The sequence below is a fragment of the Centrocercus urophasianus genome, unplaced genomic scaffold, assembly GCF_019232065.1.
Source record: "Centrocercus urophasianus isolate 14NV4802_14NV808 unplaced genomic scaffold, USGS_Curo_1.0 seq_13, whole genome shotgun sequence".
Taxonomy (NCBI): domain Eukaryota; kingdom Metazoa; phylum Chordata; class Aves; order Galliformes; family Phasianidae; genus Centrocercus; species Centrocercus urophasianus.
In genome coordinates, this window is record NW_024884475.1 from 22,059,756 (window position 1) to 22,080,355 (window position 20,600).

General features: G+C 35.2%; 1 protein-coding gene across 3 annotated transcripts in view; it reads right to left on the reverse strand.

The window, feature by feature from the left end:
• Positions 1 to 1,568: 1,568 nt before the first annotated feature.
• ATP8A1 (ATPase phospholipid transporting 8A1) overlaps positions 1,569 to 20,600 on the reverse strand; it is a 95,558-nt gene continuing 76,526 nt past the window's right edge. For all 3 annotated transcript variants that reach the window (XM_042812172.1, XM_042812171.1, XM_042812173.1), the window contains 6 exons: positions 20,294 to 20,350; positions 19,768 to 19,875; positions 12,063 to 12,151; positions 11,536 to 11,628; positions 6,759 to 6,850; positions 1,569 to 6,116 (listed from right to left, as the gene is read on the reverse strand). In XM_042812172.1, coding sequence (XP_042668106.1) covers positions 6,019 to 6,116; positions 6,759 to 6,850; positions 11,536 to 11,628; positions 12,063 to 12,151; positions 19,768 to 19,875; positions 20,294 to 20,350 — 537 coding nt within the window. In that variant the 3' untranslated portion in view covers positions 1,569 to 6,018. The remainder of the gene's footprint in view (positions 6,117 to 6,758; positions 6,851 to 11,535; positions 11,629 to 12,062; positions 12,152 to 19,767; positions 19,876 to 20,293; positions 20,351 to 20,600) is intronic.

Consider the following 20,600-nt stretch of genomic DNA (forward strand, 5'->3'; position numbering starts at 1 on the left):
CATCCCCGGCACAATTGGATTTGGGCTCTGAGTTAAAGTGCTGAATTTTCTTCTGATCAAGAAGGACCCAATGGCAGAGATACTGCTGTGATTTACAGAAAGTATCCATTCTTTTAAAACCTGCAGACAGAACAGAAATGGCATTTTGGTCGACAATTTTAATGACTAATGAAGCAGTTTGAAGGGCAAGATGTTGGCCTGAAGAAAATATTTAGGCAGTACTTGCTTACCATCACCACTTATTTTGAATGAATTAGATCAGCCCTTTGTTTTGTTTTCCTGTATGAAGAGTTTCTTCCACACACGTCTCCAAAACATATCAGACCTCCAGTGTGCAAAGGAAAGCACTACATGTGCTCGCAGGAATTTCCAAAGGATTTTATTTGAAACGAGGTACGCAGTATAGCAAATGGCTAGGTATGCTGATGGGCTAATGCTCCTGGAGTATAATAAAATGATATATGACAATTTCAAAATTATTTTGCTGCTACTATTAGCATAAGGGTTGACAGTAGCATTAAAGATTTAGAGCCAGCCCTTGGTGCAGCTTTTCTGCATGCAGCCATGTGGGCTTTGCAGGCTGCTCTGAACAGAACTGCTTTTGAACGGTCTGCTGTTCTGCAACATCCAGGCAAAGTTCTTCATTTGCAATTATGCTGAGGCTGCAATTCCATGATATGCTGTCTTTACTAGCAGAGCTAGGAAGAAATGCCTCTCTTCTTTCTCTTCATCTGACTTATGACGGATTCAGGTCTGTAGTACGTCAGCTGAGTGAAATGGTTTTGCTTATGACTAACATTTCCCATAAAAGAAGAGAGTTAGGACTTGAAAAGGAACCTGTATTGCTATAACCTGGATTGTAACCTGAGTAATTTCAATGCTGTTATGACTGTCAGCATAACAGAGGACATGGAATTGCTTTAAAGCAGCTTTACCATTTGGGAGGGCATCATGAAAAAGCACAGAAGGTGTATCCACTATCGATCCTAACAGAATACAGAATCTACAAGACAAATCAATTGCCTAACATCAAAAAAGAATCAGTCACCTATCTTCACCCAAAACACAATCAGGTGTGGCTGTACTGATTTTTATTCAGTGGGTGGACACTGTTAGCATGAAGAAGCATCTGCCACTATTGAGGTCAAAGGATGCGGTACTTACCACTGTTATCTGAAAACTGAAGCAAGATTCCCTTATTCCTGCTTTGCCATTTCTGTTCTGCATACTTCTTTCCAAATAGGGCAGCACCACCAGAACTACCTTAGGGCTCGGCTGCAAATCATTACATTGCTGACTCGTATATTCTTTTTGTTTGTTCAAAACTCTTTCTGGACTTCACATGAGAGCCAAGTAAGACAGTTGAAAATAACTCCTTAAAAAAGAAACTACGTTTTTATATTTTTTCAACTTCTTACAGTAACATAAGTGATCTCTGATGCTTGTGAAATGCCATTTCTGATATGTTCCATTTCAGAAGAATAAAAAAAACGAGACTGATGGAGATAGTTTTTTTTTCTTTGAAAGTAATCCCTCACATTTGCAACCATTCATTTCAATAAAACATCTTCATTAATGGCAAAGTTTATTATTTTTTAACAATTAAAAGACAAAACATTTAAAATCTGCAGTTCAAAACATGCACATTCACCAAATGCTAAATGACATGTAACACTGCATAGAACCAAATGTGTTACTAAAAGAGAATAACTATAAAACACAGTGCATTTAACATCCAGTTAAAACGAAACCTGAGAAACTACCATAAACACCGATTCAAGAAGTCTTCGTTCATGCAGCTTCATAGTTTCCACAACAGTTTCAGCAGTAATGGCTCAGTGGGGCTGTAAAGCCTCACTTTGCCTCGAATGCAGATTTTGCTTGTACACAGCAACCACTTTCTGCAGCAGTTCATACATATCAAACACTGAAAATCTTAATGGAAAATTAAGTTGAAGTATTAAAAAGCAATATCAGTGCATTTATGGCTTCAGTTCTACAATGAAGAAACACAATAAAACATAACTTATAAAAAAAAACCAAAAACTTATTCTGGTCACAGCTTTGCAATTACAAATCACTATTTAGGGAAATGCTTTCATTTAAGCAATCCTCCAAAAGTACCAACCCTCCTATGTGCCCAACTCTGCATGGCCGTTACTCAGCTGAGCAGCCCTCATACTTACGAGCAGCCCAATTGAAGCTTATGTGAGTAACGGCTTGCATAAGCAGGAACCAGGTTTGGAATGCTAAAATATTCCTTTGTTTAATGAAGATCTATTGGTTAACAGCGAACAAACTGGGGGAGCGAGGGTGGGGGGCGAAGGAGCCACTCATTTGTTGAGTTTGCTACCAGTGAAAACATTCAGTACCAAGAAAATGGAAACGACAAACTCATTTGCTTACACAGCGCTAGCTTCTGGCTATACTATGAGGAGACTTTTAACGAAGGCAGTAAAAATGAGGGCAGAGCAACCACCATGCATTGCCTCAGAACACTGAAAAAATATCACTTCATGCAGACAAAATGACAAATTCATCAGAACTACAAGTGCTTTTACACAACACAGAAGAAAACAGGAAAATAACTTCTCTCCTTAAATTTAACACATGTTCCAAATCACTACTCATTCAAGATGGGTTTAAATGTAACGAAAAGCCCTAAGACACTTTATACGCATCTCTGTGATACAGGGGATTTTATGAATGGATGTGGGCATATAGGAATTTTCATCTCTTATTGTTTCAAAATATTTTATCTTTTTTATACAAATAGAATGATGATCAAGTATAAATCTGTTGAAACTGCCTTGCAAAAATAAGTGTAAAATTAGGAACTGGCAAGAAAAGTTTCCAAATACAAGTTAGCAATAAGTTTGTTAAAATTGTTTCCAGTTACTCTTTTGAATCACTTATATATCTATGTATATATATTTAAAAATAATTAAGCAACAGTTTTTATATAAGATATCTGATTTTGAAGTGGCACTGCTCCAACTTTCCAATGTAAATGTATAATACTAACTTGTAATTACCCAGCACACATGAAGCAGATGGAAAATTCCACATGAATTCTGTATTTAATACAAATTTGAATTGTTAAACGGTGAGAACAAGTGCACTGTTACAACCATTTTTTACCCACACTCTTTTTTCTTCAAACAAACATCTGCACAATCCCCTTACATTAACAAAGAGAGGATGAACAAATCAGATGATAACAGACCACATTACTGTGTACTTAACAGGAAAATAAAGTGCATCTTGTATTCTTGATCTGATTTAAAAAGTGGGCACACATAGGTAGGTTGAGCTCATATTTTAGAATGCAGTTGTACACAAACGTAAAAAAAAAAAAACATGGTTAGAATTGTCACATTTTCTTTTTACTGCCTCTACGAAGCAGAATCTTCCTACCACTAATTTCAGACAATACATAAGATGCAGCACGTGGGAAAAGTATAGAGAAAAAAGAAAAACACTACAATAAAGTGAAAAACATACTTTGTGAAATTTGAATTCTGTAAAGATGTAAATAGGAAACAGTGACAAGACCCTTAAAAAACTTAAATTACAGTCTAATTTAGAGTTGTTTCAGTTACTTTTTAAATACAGATAAATGGGGGATATGCTGTGAGTCATTTTCAACAAGCTTCTACACTGGGGCAACACTTTATTTTAAATATGAAGAATAACTATCACAATATATCACAACAAATTTATAGTGCTCATGTAATTTCTGCAAAACCCGTAAATAAACCATCCAGAGCAGAAAAATCATAAAAGTTAGAATGAAAGAATGGATGGATTGGGACATTTATAAAAGAAAAACAGTATCATGGTTAATTTCAGAAATGTTTTCAAGTTGGCCATTGTCCATTCGGTGACAGAAAAGAGGGATCCCCGTCTCAGGAAAGGGCCATGCCCCCAAATTTTTTCTTCCTGCCTCAGGTCAAGTGATTTGCCCCTCCCATATTGATCCATCTATTTATCTCTGCCTGAAATGGCTTTTCTGAAGGCAGTTCTTGTCTGCATGACTGACTGGCAGTACTGTTTCTAGTGGGATACGTCCCCTTTGTCCCTGTGTCTTGTTTTCTCTTCTGTTTAGAGATCACTCTGAGAAAATGGGAGGAAGACACTGCATAACATGCATATGAAATGCAGACTGCCTTCCACTGATACGCCTTCTGAAATATGTACTTTCGTATCGTTTTTGTTATTGGGGTTCTCTTTTGTATTTGTAAGCTTCTTTTAGAACGGAGCACAAGGAAACTGAACAGTGCAATGAAGTTACATGTTAAGTGTCAGGTGAAAGGCAGACAGATGAAATCACCTCTAGTAAGTGATATTATAAGATTTTCTAAAACTTACTGAGGACAGGAGAGAAGAGATGCAAATATATGGCCTGTTGCTTGTAAGTTGAAACTGGCTGAACTGGAGAGCAAGAGGAAATTCTTAATCTAGCAGATCATTAAGGATGTCATTGTTCTGCTTTTCCTTTTAGCTGATCTCCATTCAAGGGAAAAAAGTATCAGTTCTGTGCAATGCACTGAAATTTAATTAAAAACAAAAGTGCCTGTTTCTATGGAAAAATGTATTCTAGATGTAATTATGATGTCATTTAAAATCAGAAAAGCTACAAGATTTAACTAAACTCTGAAAGTTAAAAAAGCTTTTTATTGTTTGAATCCTGATGGCCACTGAGAGGCAGGCTGAGAAATACCAACTACAACTACCTAAAAACACTATTATCACCATATTCTTACTACGAGACTTTTAATTTAGCTCCCCTTCCCTTCCATCTTTTAAAAAAAAATTTATTATCCATTTTTTAAATAAAAACCATAAGTGTATCTTTCTCTGCAGTCACTTCCTCTCTGCTTTTAATTAAAGGTGCACGTATAGGTATTTTGCATGATCAGTGTTTTTGAAAGAGACTGCTGAAATGTTATTTCAGATCTTTATAGGAAGTAGCTTCAGCACAAATAAAACAGTACATGCCACACACTACTGCAGGGCATGCTTTGCTCTGTATTTCAATGTATGCATTATTTTAGTATAAAAAGATTGAAAATGTGACTAATTTTTAAAAATAAACTAACAAACTTGCCACTGAACCTACTGTATAAGCAGATACGAGTATCAGATGAAATCGCAAAAATAATTAAGGTTTGATAGGGGAAGTAAGGCAGTGCAATTCTTTACAGTTTGAACAAAATGTGTACTCAATTTTACAAGGTGGCAGCCATTTTCAACATATGCACTACTAAATGAAAATAAGGGAAAAAATTCTATAAGGCCATGGGTGCAATACTTGCACTTTTGAAAGCAAATGCCATCAAGGCCACTCACATTAGATGCGCTGCACTGTAAATCCTTCTCTGCAAGTGCAAAGACTCAAGCATGCAGTTCTGTGATCAGGACTGGAGTTCATTTCCTTTCAAAGTATTTCTGACAACAGAAAAAATTTATGGAACTTCTTTGGCAAGCGTTTTTAGGCTAGTTTGACACAAACAACTATAAACATCTTTGACTCAAAATCTTTCTTAAAGAAGGTGAGTGAACACCATTAAGATACTATTTTTTCAGCACTTGTTGAAATCGAAGGCTTGTTATCAACTGTATTTAAATACATTGCCACTTAAAAACCTTCACAGGTGCTAATGGTCTGTCAATGTAAAGTATGTTTAGCAATCTGACCATTACCTTCCAAGTATATAACCAGTATTGATTCAATTTCATTGTAAAATAAGCAAGCTGGCAAGATATAAGGTAAATTCCAATCTGTTTACAAAGGCTAAGCGAATACCCGGTAAAAAAATTTAGAGATGTCGTGTTTACAGTATAGTTGCACAGTGCTTATGTCTACTGAATACACAAATCCAAACTGTATGGAATAAGACCATCACAGATCTTAAAATTGCTGATAATTGGGCTATGGTTGCAGCTCCCAGCAAAGATCTAGTAGTCTGTCTCACAAAAGCAATTTATGAGGCCTGAATATTGAAGTGTGTTCTTTCACCATTCCTCAGGCCTTTGTTTTGTGGTATCATAAGCTCGTATCACTTCAGATTGGGAAACAATTCCATTTTCATCTTGAGAGAAAGCGTAGCCGTCTGCAGATACAAAACAAAACAGGGACCAATTAAGTTTTTAATCACATTTTGCATATTCCTCAGTATTTTAAAGCTTTAACGAAAGCAACTTATTAAAGGCCAATGAAGGTGCAGAGTGTAGGGAGAAAACCTACACCATTCTTAGATAATTTCGCAGTCATATGGAAGCGAAGAGCTCTGTGTAAAATCTTAGGAATGAATAGTATCCTAACCACAGGCAATGTATATGGTGTACTGAGTTTACATTCAAACATGAATATGGTCACATACGTTGTCAGTTCTTACAAACACAGTATCTGATAATTACATTCTGTATGTCTTTCTTTTTTTTAGACAGACTGAATTAAAGCAGTGTAAAGATGCTTAAAAGTTAAAAAAAATTAAGATTTCCTTGTAATTCAAGAACACATATTAACTAATTCATTTATTAAAGATAATGATGAGATGTTAAAAATGAGTTTTATCCAGTCTGTAATACAAAATAGAGGCAGAAATTTTAAAGATGCATGCTGGATGTAATAAAGGCAGCTGCAACAAGTATTAGGACACTGCATCTACATCTTTACTACATAAAAAAGCAACAAAAGGTGGAGTTCTACTTCTATGCTACAATGGATATTAGGTTACTTATTAGACACTTACGAAGCAAGTTTTGCTGCAGAGAATCAGAGCGATACAGGTTCACATGGTTCTTCTTAAAAACATTCTTCAGTAGTTGGGCTCTTTCAGTTAAGCTAGGAAAAAAGCAGAAAAAGTTTACTTACTAGTTACTGTATCTCCTTCATCCTTTGAGTCTGTTAAAGAGGAATTAATTATTAAAAGAAAAATGTTCATTTTTTGTTTACTATTTGTGTCTGAATTAATTGTTAAACAGATGATTAAGAGCCTGTGCAAGGGCAGATTATGAAGTCTAGATCCTTGGTATTATTTCTTATTTCTTGCAGTACATGCAAAGCATCTGTCTTGAAGCACTGACAATACAAATAAATGAACAACACTGTAAACATTTGAATGTGACTCCTTTAGAAACATGTGGTGTAAAGGGAAGGCACTGGCTTTCTAGAGGCAGCATGGGTTGGTTAGTGCCAGGCAACATTTCTTACAGAAAGAAGGGTTCAGTTTCTATCAAACAGTATCCTAGAGGGGATATGAAAGAAGATGGAGGGAGAGTTACACCAGTTACATACTATTTTTGATAGCACATTGAAGATGCACAGACTATATTAAAAAAAATCGTAATAAAAACGCTAATTTCTTGCTCTAAATTTGATATTCACTGTGAATTAGATCTTACGTTTTACATTTCCAGTGCTTGAAAATCCAGTCCCTCCCATTGTGAGCTGGTCTAAAAATGAATTATCTTGCTTAAATCTATTGCAAGTACATAGCAATACAGTTTTGTTAATTCTGCTAGATTATCAAAGTTTTCTCTCTGCTAGAATGTAGTAAACATGAAGGATTTACACAGACCTAAATCTAGTGAGCTCTGACTAGTCAAATTACTCCTTACCACTACTTGTCAACTAGCTGAGCAGATTACTTTCTTAGACTACCTACCAGACTAAATGGTAGGAATGCAACTATATTCCTTCCCTTATTGGAGTAGCATTCAAACCTGTAAATTAGAAATGCTTATTTTTTCTTCATTAAGCACTCAATTTTTTTTGTTTATGAAGCTGAACCACTGGCATAAACTGGAGAGACTAGAGGTCTGCCTCCCTCTTCTGTTTCCCTCCGATCTGGTGGTTAAAGCATATGCCAGGAGGTCAGAGCTTGGCAAGAGGGAAAAGAGAAATAAACCTACATCCCCACATCCACAGAGTAAAGCTAACCACAAAATCTACAGGGTAAGTGGATGGGTGGGCTAAACTGCTTCTGTGGCCATGCTTTGGATGGAATGAGTCTTCTTTATAAAAAAGGAATTAGGTACCAGTTACAGGAAAGCAGTCAGCATCTGCTGGCTGAGCTAAAATCCCAAGAAAGGAGAATTTAGAGCACTGAGATACACCTTTCCTTTCATGTTTTCTTGAGATAGCTCTTTCGGAAAAAAAAAAAACCAAAAAAAAATTTCCTCGCTACTGCTCCACCAGGCAGAGTAGGTGCCTTGATTTTCAGTTCAGAGCTACAAAATACTGATAAAGTAATGGAATTCTGAAAAATTGGCGACTGAGGATTAAATCACAAGGTGATACACAGGGTGAATAAATGAAGACTTTCACATGCAACGGGAAAGCAGAGAGATGAAAGACCATACAAATATTCTGATAGGGGCATAACCTGCATCTCCTTTGCAGTACATCTGAGAAACCTCTCTTAATATTAGCTGAAAACAGAAAATTTCAGTGATTTTTTTGAGAGGTGTTATTTTCTAATACAAAACTATTTCATTAAAAGAACAGTAGGCCTATTCTAGTATTTTAGTACCGTCATTATCACTTGCTCATGTTCCAGAATGAAACATTCAAGCTGCCTAAGTGCTAAGCACTGAAAATACTGCCTTAAGTTTTACATGAGGTACACACATCTGTTAGTTTACGTATAATGAAGTTTCCACTGCATAGATCTGATTGCTGGTATAGAAAATACAAATAAAGTAGGAAGTAATTTTGGAGAACAAAAGTGCTTCCAGCTATTCAGGTATTAAATTCCGCTCTATTTTATACTTGATGAAAGAGCACAGGCTCTTTTTTATGAATCATCCTGCTGCCATCCAAACACATATATTTAAAAATCTACATGTAAAGTCAGTAAAACATAGTTTCATAATTAACCAGTCATAGCAAGTAAGTGACTATGCTTATCATGTACACCTGTATGGAAAAGTGAGTATTAACTGCATTTGAACTTGCTATATACATATACACGAAAACTGTGAGTACTTCATATATTCCTAACCAATCATGTCTGGTTTAAAAATAAAAACTTTACAAGGTGCTTGAATGGAAAACAACTATTATATGAAGCAGCATTTGTGGCAAATATCTCTAAAGACATTTGCAAAAGTTAGGGCTGTTATTTATGCTACTGTTAGCCTATGTAATAGAAATATTTTTATGGTAAGTAATATTATTGCTGTTTCTGGTTACTTGGCATTTTATGAGAAAAAAAATCTCTTTTTCTACTGTAACATAGAAAGGTACTTCCAGAGTTTTTTTGCACACTAGGAAAGAATATTAGTTGGTGCTAAAGAATGTACACTAAGTTTGTAAAAAATAACTTGATGCTCTCCTACAAAAAGTACTATAAATCTAGAATACAGGAGTCAGGCATGCGTATTTAGAACAGATGCTGAGGACATTCCTTGCCAACTTAACTATGTACTCTGCACTGGTATCTAGTCCAGGCTTCTGCGACTTAGAGACTCAAAAACCATCACAACTGCTCAGCCAAGCTTCTGAAGATCACAGAATCACTAAGATTGAAGAAGACCATTCAGATGATCTAGTCCAATCATTTACCCATCCCCATCATGCCCATGGTCAGGATCACTACACAGGTAGCCTTGGAAAAAGGCTGTGATCCACTCTGGTGCCACAGCTCAGGTGCTGTGTCCCTAGTGTGTGCAGGCAGAAGGAGATGGAGCCCCATGTCCTGGGACACCACTGGGATGCTTTGGGATTAATGGGATGTGGTGAGAGATGCAAGTAGGTCCCCTTCATCAAAGCATTTCCTTAACAAAGAATACTTTATCCACGAAGGGTGAAGTTTTGTCTCTGTTACCTGAATTAAGAACACCCCCAAAAAAAATCACCGAGGAAATAAATCCTTAAAACACACTAAGATGTCTAATATCCATGGATTTGTATGCGAGGCAGATGCTTTTCTAAACTTCAAAGAATATAGGCCCAAAAATGACTTTGTGGAGAATAAAGAAAGATATTCTAGCCACGTAACTGAACAATCTCAGTGAAGCCTTCCTATTTATTTAATTGTGACATAAAGAGATGTCTGTAAAAGCACTGGTGAAAACACCAAGTTCCTCTGATCTAAATAAGAATGGATGTGGGAAAAATTCTGGAGGCTGAAGGAAGAGCATGCTGAAAGAGCTGAATTTCGGAATACGTGAGCAACCTTGGTTATGAAAGTGCAAAACTCTAACCAGATACATCACCTTACTTTCTTCTGCAGCTACAAGATGCACCTCTTTCAGCACTTCCTAGTTCTACCTGCGTTCCTTTCAGTAATTTATTCTTCTACCACTCCTTGAGAAATAGCATTCAGCAAATACTGCTCCTGGCTCACAGGTAAACACAATGATATACGAGTTAACTTGGAGGAAGATCCTGCCCTGGTGCTAAGAAAGATATGCAGCTAGAGAGAGGCATCCAAAGCAATCAGCTTAGATATTCAACACATTAGAAATGTTGGTCATCATCTTGGTATCCAATACCATTTAGTCTCAACTGGGTAAATTCTAGTAAGTTGATTCCCACAGGATTGGAGGAAGGATGCTATAACATTAAAACAGACATGAAAACTAATTATCTTTATGAACAGAAGGTGCTTCCTGAAATTGGAACTATGATAAAAGAAATGTCTCCTTGCATTTTTATGGTCTCCTTACATGCATGCCTTTCTTCCTATAAAGCTTCTTAGTTTAGCCCTTTACCATGAAGATATCAGAGAAAACAACAGTCCAAAGTTGAAAAAGAAGAGGAAAAATCAAATATCGACAGCTTCAGCTTTTGTAAAACTTCACAGAAGTCATGAAAATGAAGACAAGGAAAGAAAGTCCCAGTTCAGCCAAATGGCACTAATGAAATAGAATTGGGTAGTGGGAGGAGCATACTTTGCCATCTCTCAGTCCTTTTCAAGGTTACAAGTTATTCATGAGTTAAAAAGATGCAAGTATTTCACTAAGCACTAAGTTTACATATGAAAATTGTTCAGTTTCTCAATTTTACATCCTCCCTTTTCAAATTACCTGCCTGACACATAATGGAGGATGTAATAAGAGAATTGTGGAGTGTCAAGTTCAAGTTATTTCTTACCTCACAAAATCTGGTCAAATTTGTTTGCTCTTGACTAGCATTAGATACAGTCCCAGTTTGCTCCATTTAATTTCAACAGGTCCCTGACAGATTTTGCTGTTTTTTCCTATGTTATCAAGGATGCTTTTATTTATTTTTTAGATGCTTAAGCCCAATTTGTAACCGTACTACTGAACAATGCAGATTTAAACTGCCTTTGCTTTGACTGTTAACAGAAAGTGACAGGATTAAAGTTTCATCATCATCAGGCTGAGTAGACCCCAAATCTTTCTACAGACACCTACACGAAATGTTTTTCACTCTATTTAGTTTCATGGTTTTGGAAAGTAATATTTTGCCTTTGATACATGTATGAAGCTGAAGCATCATTATTATTACTAATTTTATTATCATATAGAAGACATTGATACATAGATTTTTTACAGTACCTCTTGCCATGTACAACTGCCCCAGGATCCTCAGACTTTGCTTCCAATTCCTGAACTTCATCTACCAACGTCTTAAAAGTAGCTCTTTTTACTCTGAAAGTAATACAAAATACTGTCAGATTTATGATTTTTGAAAGCAAAAGATCAGGTTATTTTAACACTTACATATGCACATTCAATATACAAATCCATTTTACCCGGTAACTTAAAATCTAGTCTTAAATGAATAAATATGGTAAAGCAAGTCTGAATAATATATTTCATCATCTGTTCTTGCAAAATAGAAACAAAAAACAGGCATTAAATTATTGAAGGGTTTAAAATACTAAGAAAATTTATAACCAGGGGTCTGAGACTGAACAAGACACCAGGTTTGTCAAAAACAAGCTGAAAAATAATTTCATAAAATTAGAGCTGATCTCTATTTGCTTTTCCTGCTGTTGTAATTAGAACATGCTATTGATGTAATTAAGAACATGCATGAAATTCAGTACTTTTCCCATGAACATCAGTGTTTTTGCACTCACACTTTGTATACTACATCAAAAAGCAAAGCTGTCATGGGAATACATAAAAGTCCCATCCAAAACACTCCAGAGCTGAACATCATAGCTGCCTGGAAGAAGAAAGCACAACATTTGATTATGTTACGAAGAGAACTAGAAAAAAAACAACACAAAAAACAATGTAGAAACATCAATGACTTGGTTGAGACAATGAAAATCAAGTTTAAATGAACTGTTCTAGAACGTCTAATGTAAGCACTAATTCATGTTAAGATGCTGGTAAAAAGATCACGCTGCTTAGCTCTTTTAGAGAAGGGGAATCTACCCCTCCACATCCCTGCTCTATATTACTACACTGACTAATTTCCATTAAAATCAGATTTAGTGACCCCCCTCAAGCCCATCTCCCAAACTTTGTCAATACATCTCTCATTTGCAATCAACCCTAGCAGCTGCAATGATTACTGACACTTGCTATGGATACTGGATGCTGCTACATTTTGCACTGTAACTCGGACTGAAGTTGAGCTGTCTCCAATAGAACTCCCTCTACCACTACTCCCACACTGCTACAGACTCCTGTGCACAAACTGTTAAAAGATGAGAACTAACAACTAATTACATAATTATGTAAGTATGTAACATAGCCTTAAATGAACATGCTAATACATAGTGGAATACTTGCAAAATATGTTAATGCTCTCCGCTGCGTTTCCATTCTTATCCACCTTCCTCTATTAATACACAGGATTTTCTTTTTGTAACTTATTAGCATACTAAAATTAAATTCAAAACAAGTACCAAAACATAGGGACTTCACAAGAAAATCTTTATTCTACTCTTGCAAGTACATGATCAAGTATTTAGATTAACAATATTACGAATGCAGAGAATTAAAAAAGCATAATACTGGAAGATTATTTTGCAGCCAGTATTAAGATAACTCTGAAATGAAATTAGATTATTTCATAAATTACACAGAGATTGGAAATAACATTGCTACACAAGGATACTCTTTGAAATCCTTGTATCACTATTTGGAGACAAATTCCTCTGAAAAGCTAAACTTTAGTGCCCAACATAAAAATGTTAAAACTCTACTGGTATCAATAAGCAGAACAATGTAAGTAGCTTGCAGTAGCTGAAGCCCAACTTTTGAATGCACATCTCTGAATATTTTAGAGTTATACTTGGTATGTTACGTGTAAAGCCTAAAATGAATTATTTTTCAGAAAAAATTCTCATTTTCATACAGGCAAAAACTCCTATTCACCACATTTTTGTATCCAAATTCCGACCAATTCTCTTAAAAGCATAAGCCTATATTTGAACTGAAAGCCTGGTAAACTTTTGACAGCTATGTTGAAAGGGCATAGATACTGCCCTGAGATTATAGTAATAATTTTTGCCAGTGGTTGTTGGCAAACATGTAATTACTGAGCAATGACAGGCTCAAAAAACCCAAACCAATTCACAGCTTCAATGGGAAGAAAAAAAAAACAACACTGATTTTCTTTTCTATCAGAATGTGAAGAAAAATGTATTTGTGCAGTCCATTTATAAGCAAAACATGACTTTTAACACAGGTGATTAAATACTAATTTCCTAAGAAAACAGCCAGTAGGAAATGTCTATCATAACTACATTTTACAAGATCTTTAATAATTAAATATAAATTAGACAGAATAATGGTTTCCTAAACAGAAACAAAAAGCAGAAAAACTTGAAGTAATTACAACTGTTACTTCCTATTTATTAATAATATTTTTTAATTTATAGGACACAACTAAGAGCTACCCTTGCATTAGCCGCCCTGTATTAAATGTTTGCCGGTGAAACAGCAAAAGTGATAATGTAGGTCTTAGGATGTTAATTCTGACCATTGTAATGCTAACTATGAATGAAGGAACAACTGGCGCCTACTATTCAGTCCATCCAGCCTTTGGCTTTACAAATGAACAACATGAATTGAGGCAAAAAAAAAAAAGTTTTTCTGCGTCATATTTGAAAGCCTGTCAGATTTTTTTTCTTTTACAGAGTTAATCCAAACCTAAAAGATTTAAAGCCGACATTCGTGTTAAAGACAGAGGGCCTCTTTGTATTTTTTGGATGAAGAGGGGAAAAATAAAATCCCACAGAGGTATTTCCTTCCTTTCTGTACAAGAAAGCTCCCCCCTCACTCTGTAGAAAACATTTTTGTCTCTAACTTTTCACATCTCTCTACACATAGGCAGGTCATCTGGGAAATGGCAAACCAATCCTTTCCAGACAATGGCACTAACAGGAGCAGCCTGTTCTGGGGCCGGACTCTGGCTGCCTCTGTTCGTGGTTTACAAATTGTTCCTAATGTGAGAGATTTGTGGTCTATGCCAAGTTTTCCCCCTTTAGGCCTTGTGAAACCAAATGGAATCTGCCACAAAAGTGGCTCCCAGGGGAATTCAGAAGTAATCCAAAATGAGAGCTGGAAAGCCTAGTTTATTGTAGAACTAACAAATCCTGCAGGGAAGATAAATAATTTGTCGTCTGCACAGCTCACGCTCAATATTAGGACTTTCTAAAATGAATTAACATTGCTTGCTAAGTGCTACACACAGACATATTTTTAAAGAAAAAGATGGACTGAAAATCATTCCTGGATAAGAAATCCTGGAGGCAAAGTGTTTGAAAGGACGTGTAATATTAGGAAATTACGTGCCAAAATGAACAAAAATATTTCCTTTTTCTTCACTATGAAATGTTCTTCTGAAACAGCTATTAAAGATTTTAAAAAACAATAGCCCTCTAAAAGTAAAAAGACGAAGATTCTTGCTTTAGTTTACTTCATCTGCCATCTATGTGCATATCCTCTCCCCCTAAACCACCGAATTATTAAAATAACATCTTTTCAACACCAACAACAGTTGGTTAAAGCAGTTCAAATCAACAACAGTTTTTCTTCTCAGTTACCTTCAGAGACAACTTCATTAGTTTTAGTTACGTATTTCTCTTCATACATGTCTAAGTACTTAGCGTTGTAACACTAAAACAGATCTGCAATTAATTCTCAGTGCAGCAGTCTCCACAAGGAGCTGTAGTCATGCCTGCAGTGCTTCTTTGCTCTTTGCAGTTAAAAAAGAAATAAAAATCCCATAGGTCCTATTAAGTAGGAACTTTGCTTATTAGGTGAATTAAAAAGGCAGTCCCTCCCCTTTTTGAAAATCCATTCAAAGTAAAAACAGGAAGTAGTAATTAAGAAGCAGATAAAGGGATATTTGCAGACAGAATTCAGAAGTTCTTACTTGAACGAGTCCCCTGTGAGACAAGAAAAATGGCTACGAGACCCGCTGTCACTTTTTCCCCCAGTTTCTCTGATTTTCTTCAGCTAAGAATACTACTAGGTCATTGCAGGGCCATGAATTTTCCTCACAGCAGATAGGTACAAAAGAGAAAAGGTATCCCTCAGGGGGATGAAATATGGCTCCAGTAACATCAACACAAATAATAAATAACATTTTAAGTAATAAATACACACAGGTCACTATAAATCCTAAAGCTCCAAGAAGCATTACTGTGATGACAGAATATAAACCTTAATGAAGTCAATAGAGCAATACAGGTTTGTAATCATCAGATTAGCATTTATCTCTGACCACAGTAAGACACTTGAGTTCAGAAAAGGATGAAAAGCAAGGACGAACCTTACTACATATTCGCAGGACTGGCTTAGGAGTGTTTGTTCATTCTTCCTTTCTGAACTACATTTATAGATACTCAATTCTCTCCTTGCATTTTATAAAAATCCAGATTATTTCAAAATTTATGCAAAAAAAAAAAAAAAAAAAAAAAAAAGCATCAACAACAAGCAGCCACCAAAGAAGTCCACAATAGTAAAACAAAATAAATATAGGAACAGCAAGAACTGACTAAAAAATATCTAGTACTAGAGACCAAGTACAACTAAATTGTATGGTCTTAACACTCAAAACAGAGACCAACCCAAGGGAATTAAATGGAGACATTATTGATAAATTGGAAAAGAAAAATCACTTATGAAAATTCCTTGCTTTTGGATTCCAATAGTGAGAAATTAAAAGCAAACCTCTTGTTTAAAGAACTTAATAAGATTAAACGTGTAAAGTGTTAGGACTGTGAGATAATATTAAAAAGGAAATATGAGATTAATTTTGATTCACTTAAAAAAAAAATCCTCAATAAATCGTCAAATTCTTTTATGAAGCAATATTGTTCTACATAAACATATACATGCAAAACAAATTTTATTCCCTCCCTATACCTATAGGTATAATAGGTATAGGGAGGAAGACAGACACAGATCAATGATCACTGTTTTGGTGTTCTGGAGAACTTTACAGTGCACATTTAGAGTACAAAAATAAATTAAACAGTTCTGCAGATACTGAACTTTTGCTTTTAATCTTAATACCATATTTCTTATTTCCAGTAAATTTTATAATTTTTAGCTACTTCATTAATCAGGTGTATAAAAAAACAACACCCCCCTAGAAACTCAAAGCATAAAATAGTATCAAGAGAGTCAGGATTTGTATGAGTGTAAAATAGACACTAAGTTGTTCATGCTTCCCTCCCAGTTATATCCCTTCAACTTGAACCACACTCATACTTGTTTCAGAAAAACAATTTATACTAGCATAGAAATTCAGCATTTTTATCTATTTAATGGAAAGGTTCTACGAGCATTAGATTCTACTGACACCCATTTGAATAGTTACTCTGATCAGATGATGTAAGTTACAGAAACTTCATTAGTTAACAATAGTTACTGCGAGAAGATTACACGGACAAAAAGGCAGAACTAATTGCAGCATCATTTCTTTCTTTCAGGTGCTATATTGCACAGTATAGCAAAACAGGAGAACAAAATTTCTCCTGCTAATCCGCTCGATGACAGATTGGAGATGTGTTTTGTTCAGCATCACACAACAGTTTTCTGCATATGGAAGAGTTTGTACAAAGTAAATATTGAATAAGAAGAGATTTGTCATTTACTTTTAGTTACTTATGCAAACTATACGTGGCTTTAAAATGAGAAAATACTGTAGGTGTGCTTGAGAACATATTAAGAGTATACTCCACTTATTCTCTTTGTGAATGTTGTATGTAAAAGAAAAGTCAGTTAGTGTAGAAGAGATTCACACAGTTGGCTTTCTCAGATCTACAATGAAAATGTTCTTCTTGTAGTCTGCAGTGGCATCTTTTTCCAAATGAAATGGCTTTCCCGTTTCTGACCAAAGTCACAGCACTGTGAAATTAAAGAATGAATTTGGGCACAGGTTGCTGTCAGCAGTTTTGGCCACTGAGTTAGTACTGGAAAAAATAAGCAGTTCCCAAATCTAACCCCCTAACATTTGTACAAAACCTGTTTATAAAAAAACAAAAAACAAAAGAGCAACAACAACAAAAAACATTCAGACAGTCCCTTCTGCACATTTTGTCTGACCAGGCTAAGGCAAAACAGACAAAAAGCTACTGAAACACTGGTCAGCTTGTTTCTTTAAGTTCTGACAAACATACCTGGATAGTGCAAATCTTCAAGTGTGACTTATACATTTGAAGGAATCAGACAAGCAGCATTTGCATAGAAAAGTAGAGATGTACATATGCATTTCTTTCTACCATACCACAGTATGTTTCACAGCTGTGAATCTTTTAGCTTGAATACTTAGGAGACTAGACTTATTTCAGCAAAACCCAGCAAATCTGCCCTAGAGGTTTCCAGGATAGCATACAAAAACCCCAGCTCCCACCTGAGGCACTGTATTTATCAACAGGACTGTCTTTGTCCATAAAGAATGTACCTCAAAAAGCTAGATGAGCTTTTAAAATGAGCACTTAAGGTCTATGAGAAGTTTAAGAGAGATCATTCCAATGTTAGAGGCCTCTGGCTCTATTCTTAGGAAAAAAAAAAAAACCAGAAGAAAAAAGCAACTCCTCCAACAACTGTGTGCATCTAGTGCTACTATATATACATAAGCAAACCACAAATTCCTAATGACAAAATAACTAGATACATTTCAATTACAGATACATTTTTTCCAAATTCATTTATTTAACTTAGTAAGTTGTATTACTTTGGTGTCACGTGAAATCCAAATTGCAAGAGGATTTACTTTTAATTGGCAGAAACCTCACTTTACAAGCAAATATTTCGCAAAGTTTGTAGGAAAAGCATTCCTTTCACTGACATCTTTTGTTTACAACTTCAGACTGAACATACATTCAGTATTCAGCTATTTCCACTGTAAAGTAGCCAACTCTATGCCTTACCAAGTGCAACACATCCTGCTGCCCACATTGTTCTTACTGCTATAGCCATTCTTCTGTCTTGAACAACAAGACAGTGTAAAAACACAAAAAAACCCAAGCAAATGAAAACCACACATGACCAATTTCAGATATATTCTGAAATTTCTTCTAAAAATATAGTGAATATGAAGGAAAACGCTTAGGTACAATAGCTTTAATCAATTTAGAATAATGTACTTTTTTTTTTATGAGTAATGGAGGCAACAAGTTAACATAAAATCTACCTACATATAGGAAAGTTAGAGGTTATAGTAGAGGGGAAAAACAGCAGGAAATTATATAAATTTCATCCTCTTTCTTTGGTGCCCAAGTACTTAAGTCAACTCCTTGTGTTTTCCATTGTAATTTAGTACTTACATAAACGGCTACATATTTGAGAATATATATATATTCTCATATATATCTATATATGAGAAAACAATAGTATGCTCATAACAGCTTATGTGAGAGGTGAGATTTGTGGGTCTGATTTGACTCCAAGCAAAGGAGGGATATTCACTACATTTCCCCCACTGTGCAGGTGTTTTTAAATTGTTGAATTACATGACAGAAGCAAAGTTAAAAGTACCTACTCCCCTATTTGTGTGTGGCTCGGTCTCGTTGATGTGATTTGAGAACAATCAGAAGAGCATCTTTTTGAAACAAACAGGTATTCTCACCTGCTTATTACCAACATCCATGCCAAGAAACAGATATTAGTGTCTGTAGAATAAATACTAAGCTTCAGATGTTTTTAGAAGTGAATAGTTTTGAGAATTTGGGACTGAAGTTCCATTAAATAAGGACAAGCAGCAATTGTGTATCTTTTGTAGATTTAGTACTATTTGCAATACTTACAATAGGTTAACACAAATAGGATAATAATAAAAAGAAAAACCAAAATTTACACTGAAAGATTAAAGAAATGGTACAATAATACATTCCAAGCACAACACTAATTGAAAAGTAAATGTGTGATGGTGATCAGCTTCTCACACAACTCAAATTTCTGACCTATACTAGAGTTTCGAAGACAGCTTTAATCAATGTGCTACGTGTGCTATTTAGGTATAAAAAAATCTCCAGCCAAGTCAGTGCTGTAATTTTGAGTGCTGAATTTGGTTAAGACATCTCTTTAGAAAATGTCTTAATCAAATTTAGCACTCTGTGATGTGATGCAGCTTATTTGTCAGCTCTTCCTTGGTAGACCATATAATCACAGCACGTTAGATGAGCTTCTTTTTTCAGAAGAGTAAAATTTCATCCTGTTCTCAATAAACATGACTTCCACATTGAAGATATAATAAGAAGCAAACATCTTATGTACCTTTAGCTAAGAGAAGGATCCAATACAGATTAGGTCTGAACTAAAACCTGAAGTATTCTTTGTGCCCACGCGGAGATCGATTAAAATATACTTTACCTCTCCTGACATATCGGGTGCCATAGGAATGACTGGCCACAAAGAAGAGTAGATTCCAAAAAACACTATCCAGAGTGCTATGCTGCCCCAGATAGCTATATGGCTGAACTGTTAAAACAAAGAAAAACAAAACAATCATCGTAGATGTATTATGACATAAAAAAGACCTTTGCTACTTACTGTTTATGATGCATTTCTGATAAACATTCCAATGCCCGGTATTAACTGCTATAGTTTCTTAAAGCAAGCTTATATTTTCAGCAGCAATGTCATTTCCATTTTAAACCAATTTAAGCTTAATTACGAACAATTCAGTCATTTGATTTTTCTAGGATGATTTTAAGCCTTACTCCAAATTCCTCCTTTTTACTATTCACCATTTTTTTAATGTATGTATTTTCTGTCTTATGAGTTACCACAATTTAATTTGATATTATAGCAAAAGCCAAACATAATAAGAAAAACAAAATATTCATCTACCATACTTTATAGTGCACTTGAGAATGTGATAAAGACATTTGCTTACCAAAGTCCAATATGAGGTCTCTAATCCAGCCTTCAAACATACAGTTAGAACCACAAACTTTAAAAAGAGAGAAAAAGAGAGAGGGGGATTCTTATTTAAGATAAAAATCTTACTGAACACATTCAGAGTTAATTATTTGATTGATCTTTCAGGAGAACATAGAATAAGAGGTTAAACTATTTCTGTAATTTACATTACGTTTACTTGCACAAATAAGAGAAACGATAATCAATCTCTTCAATTTAAATGAGATTACTTTAATAATATTCAACAAAGTACTGTCTGTGTGTCAATGCACACGCAGGTC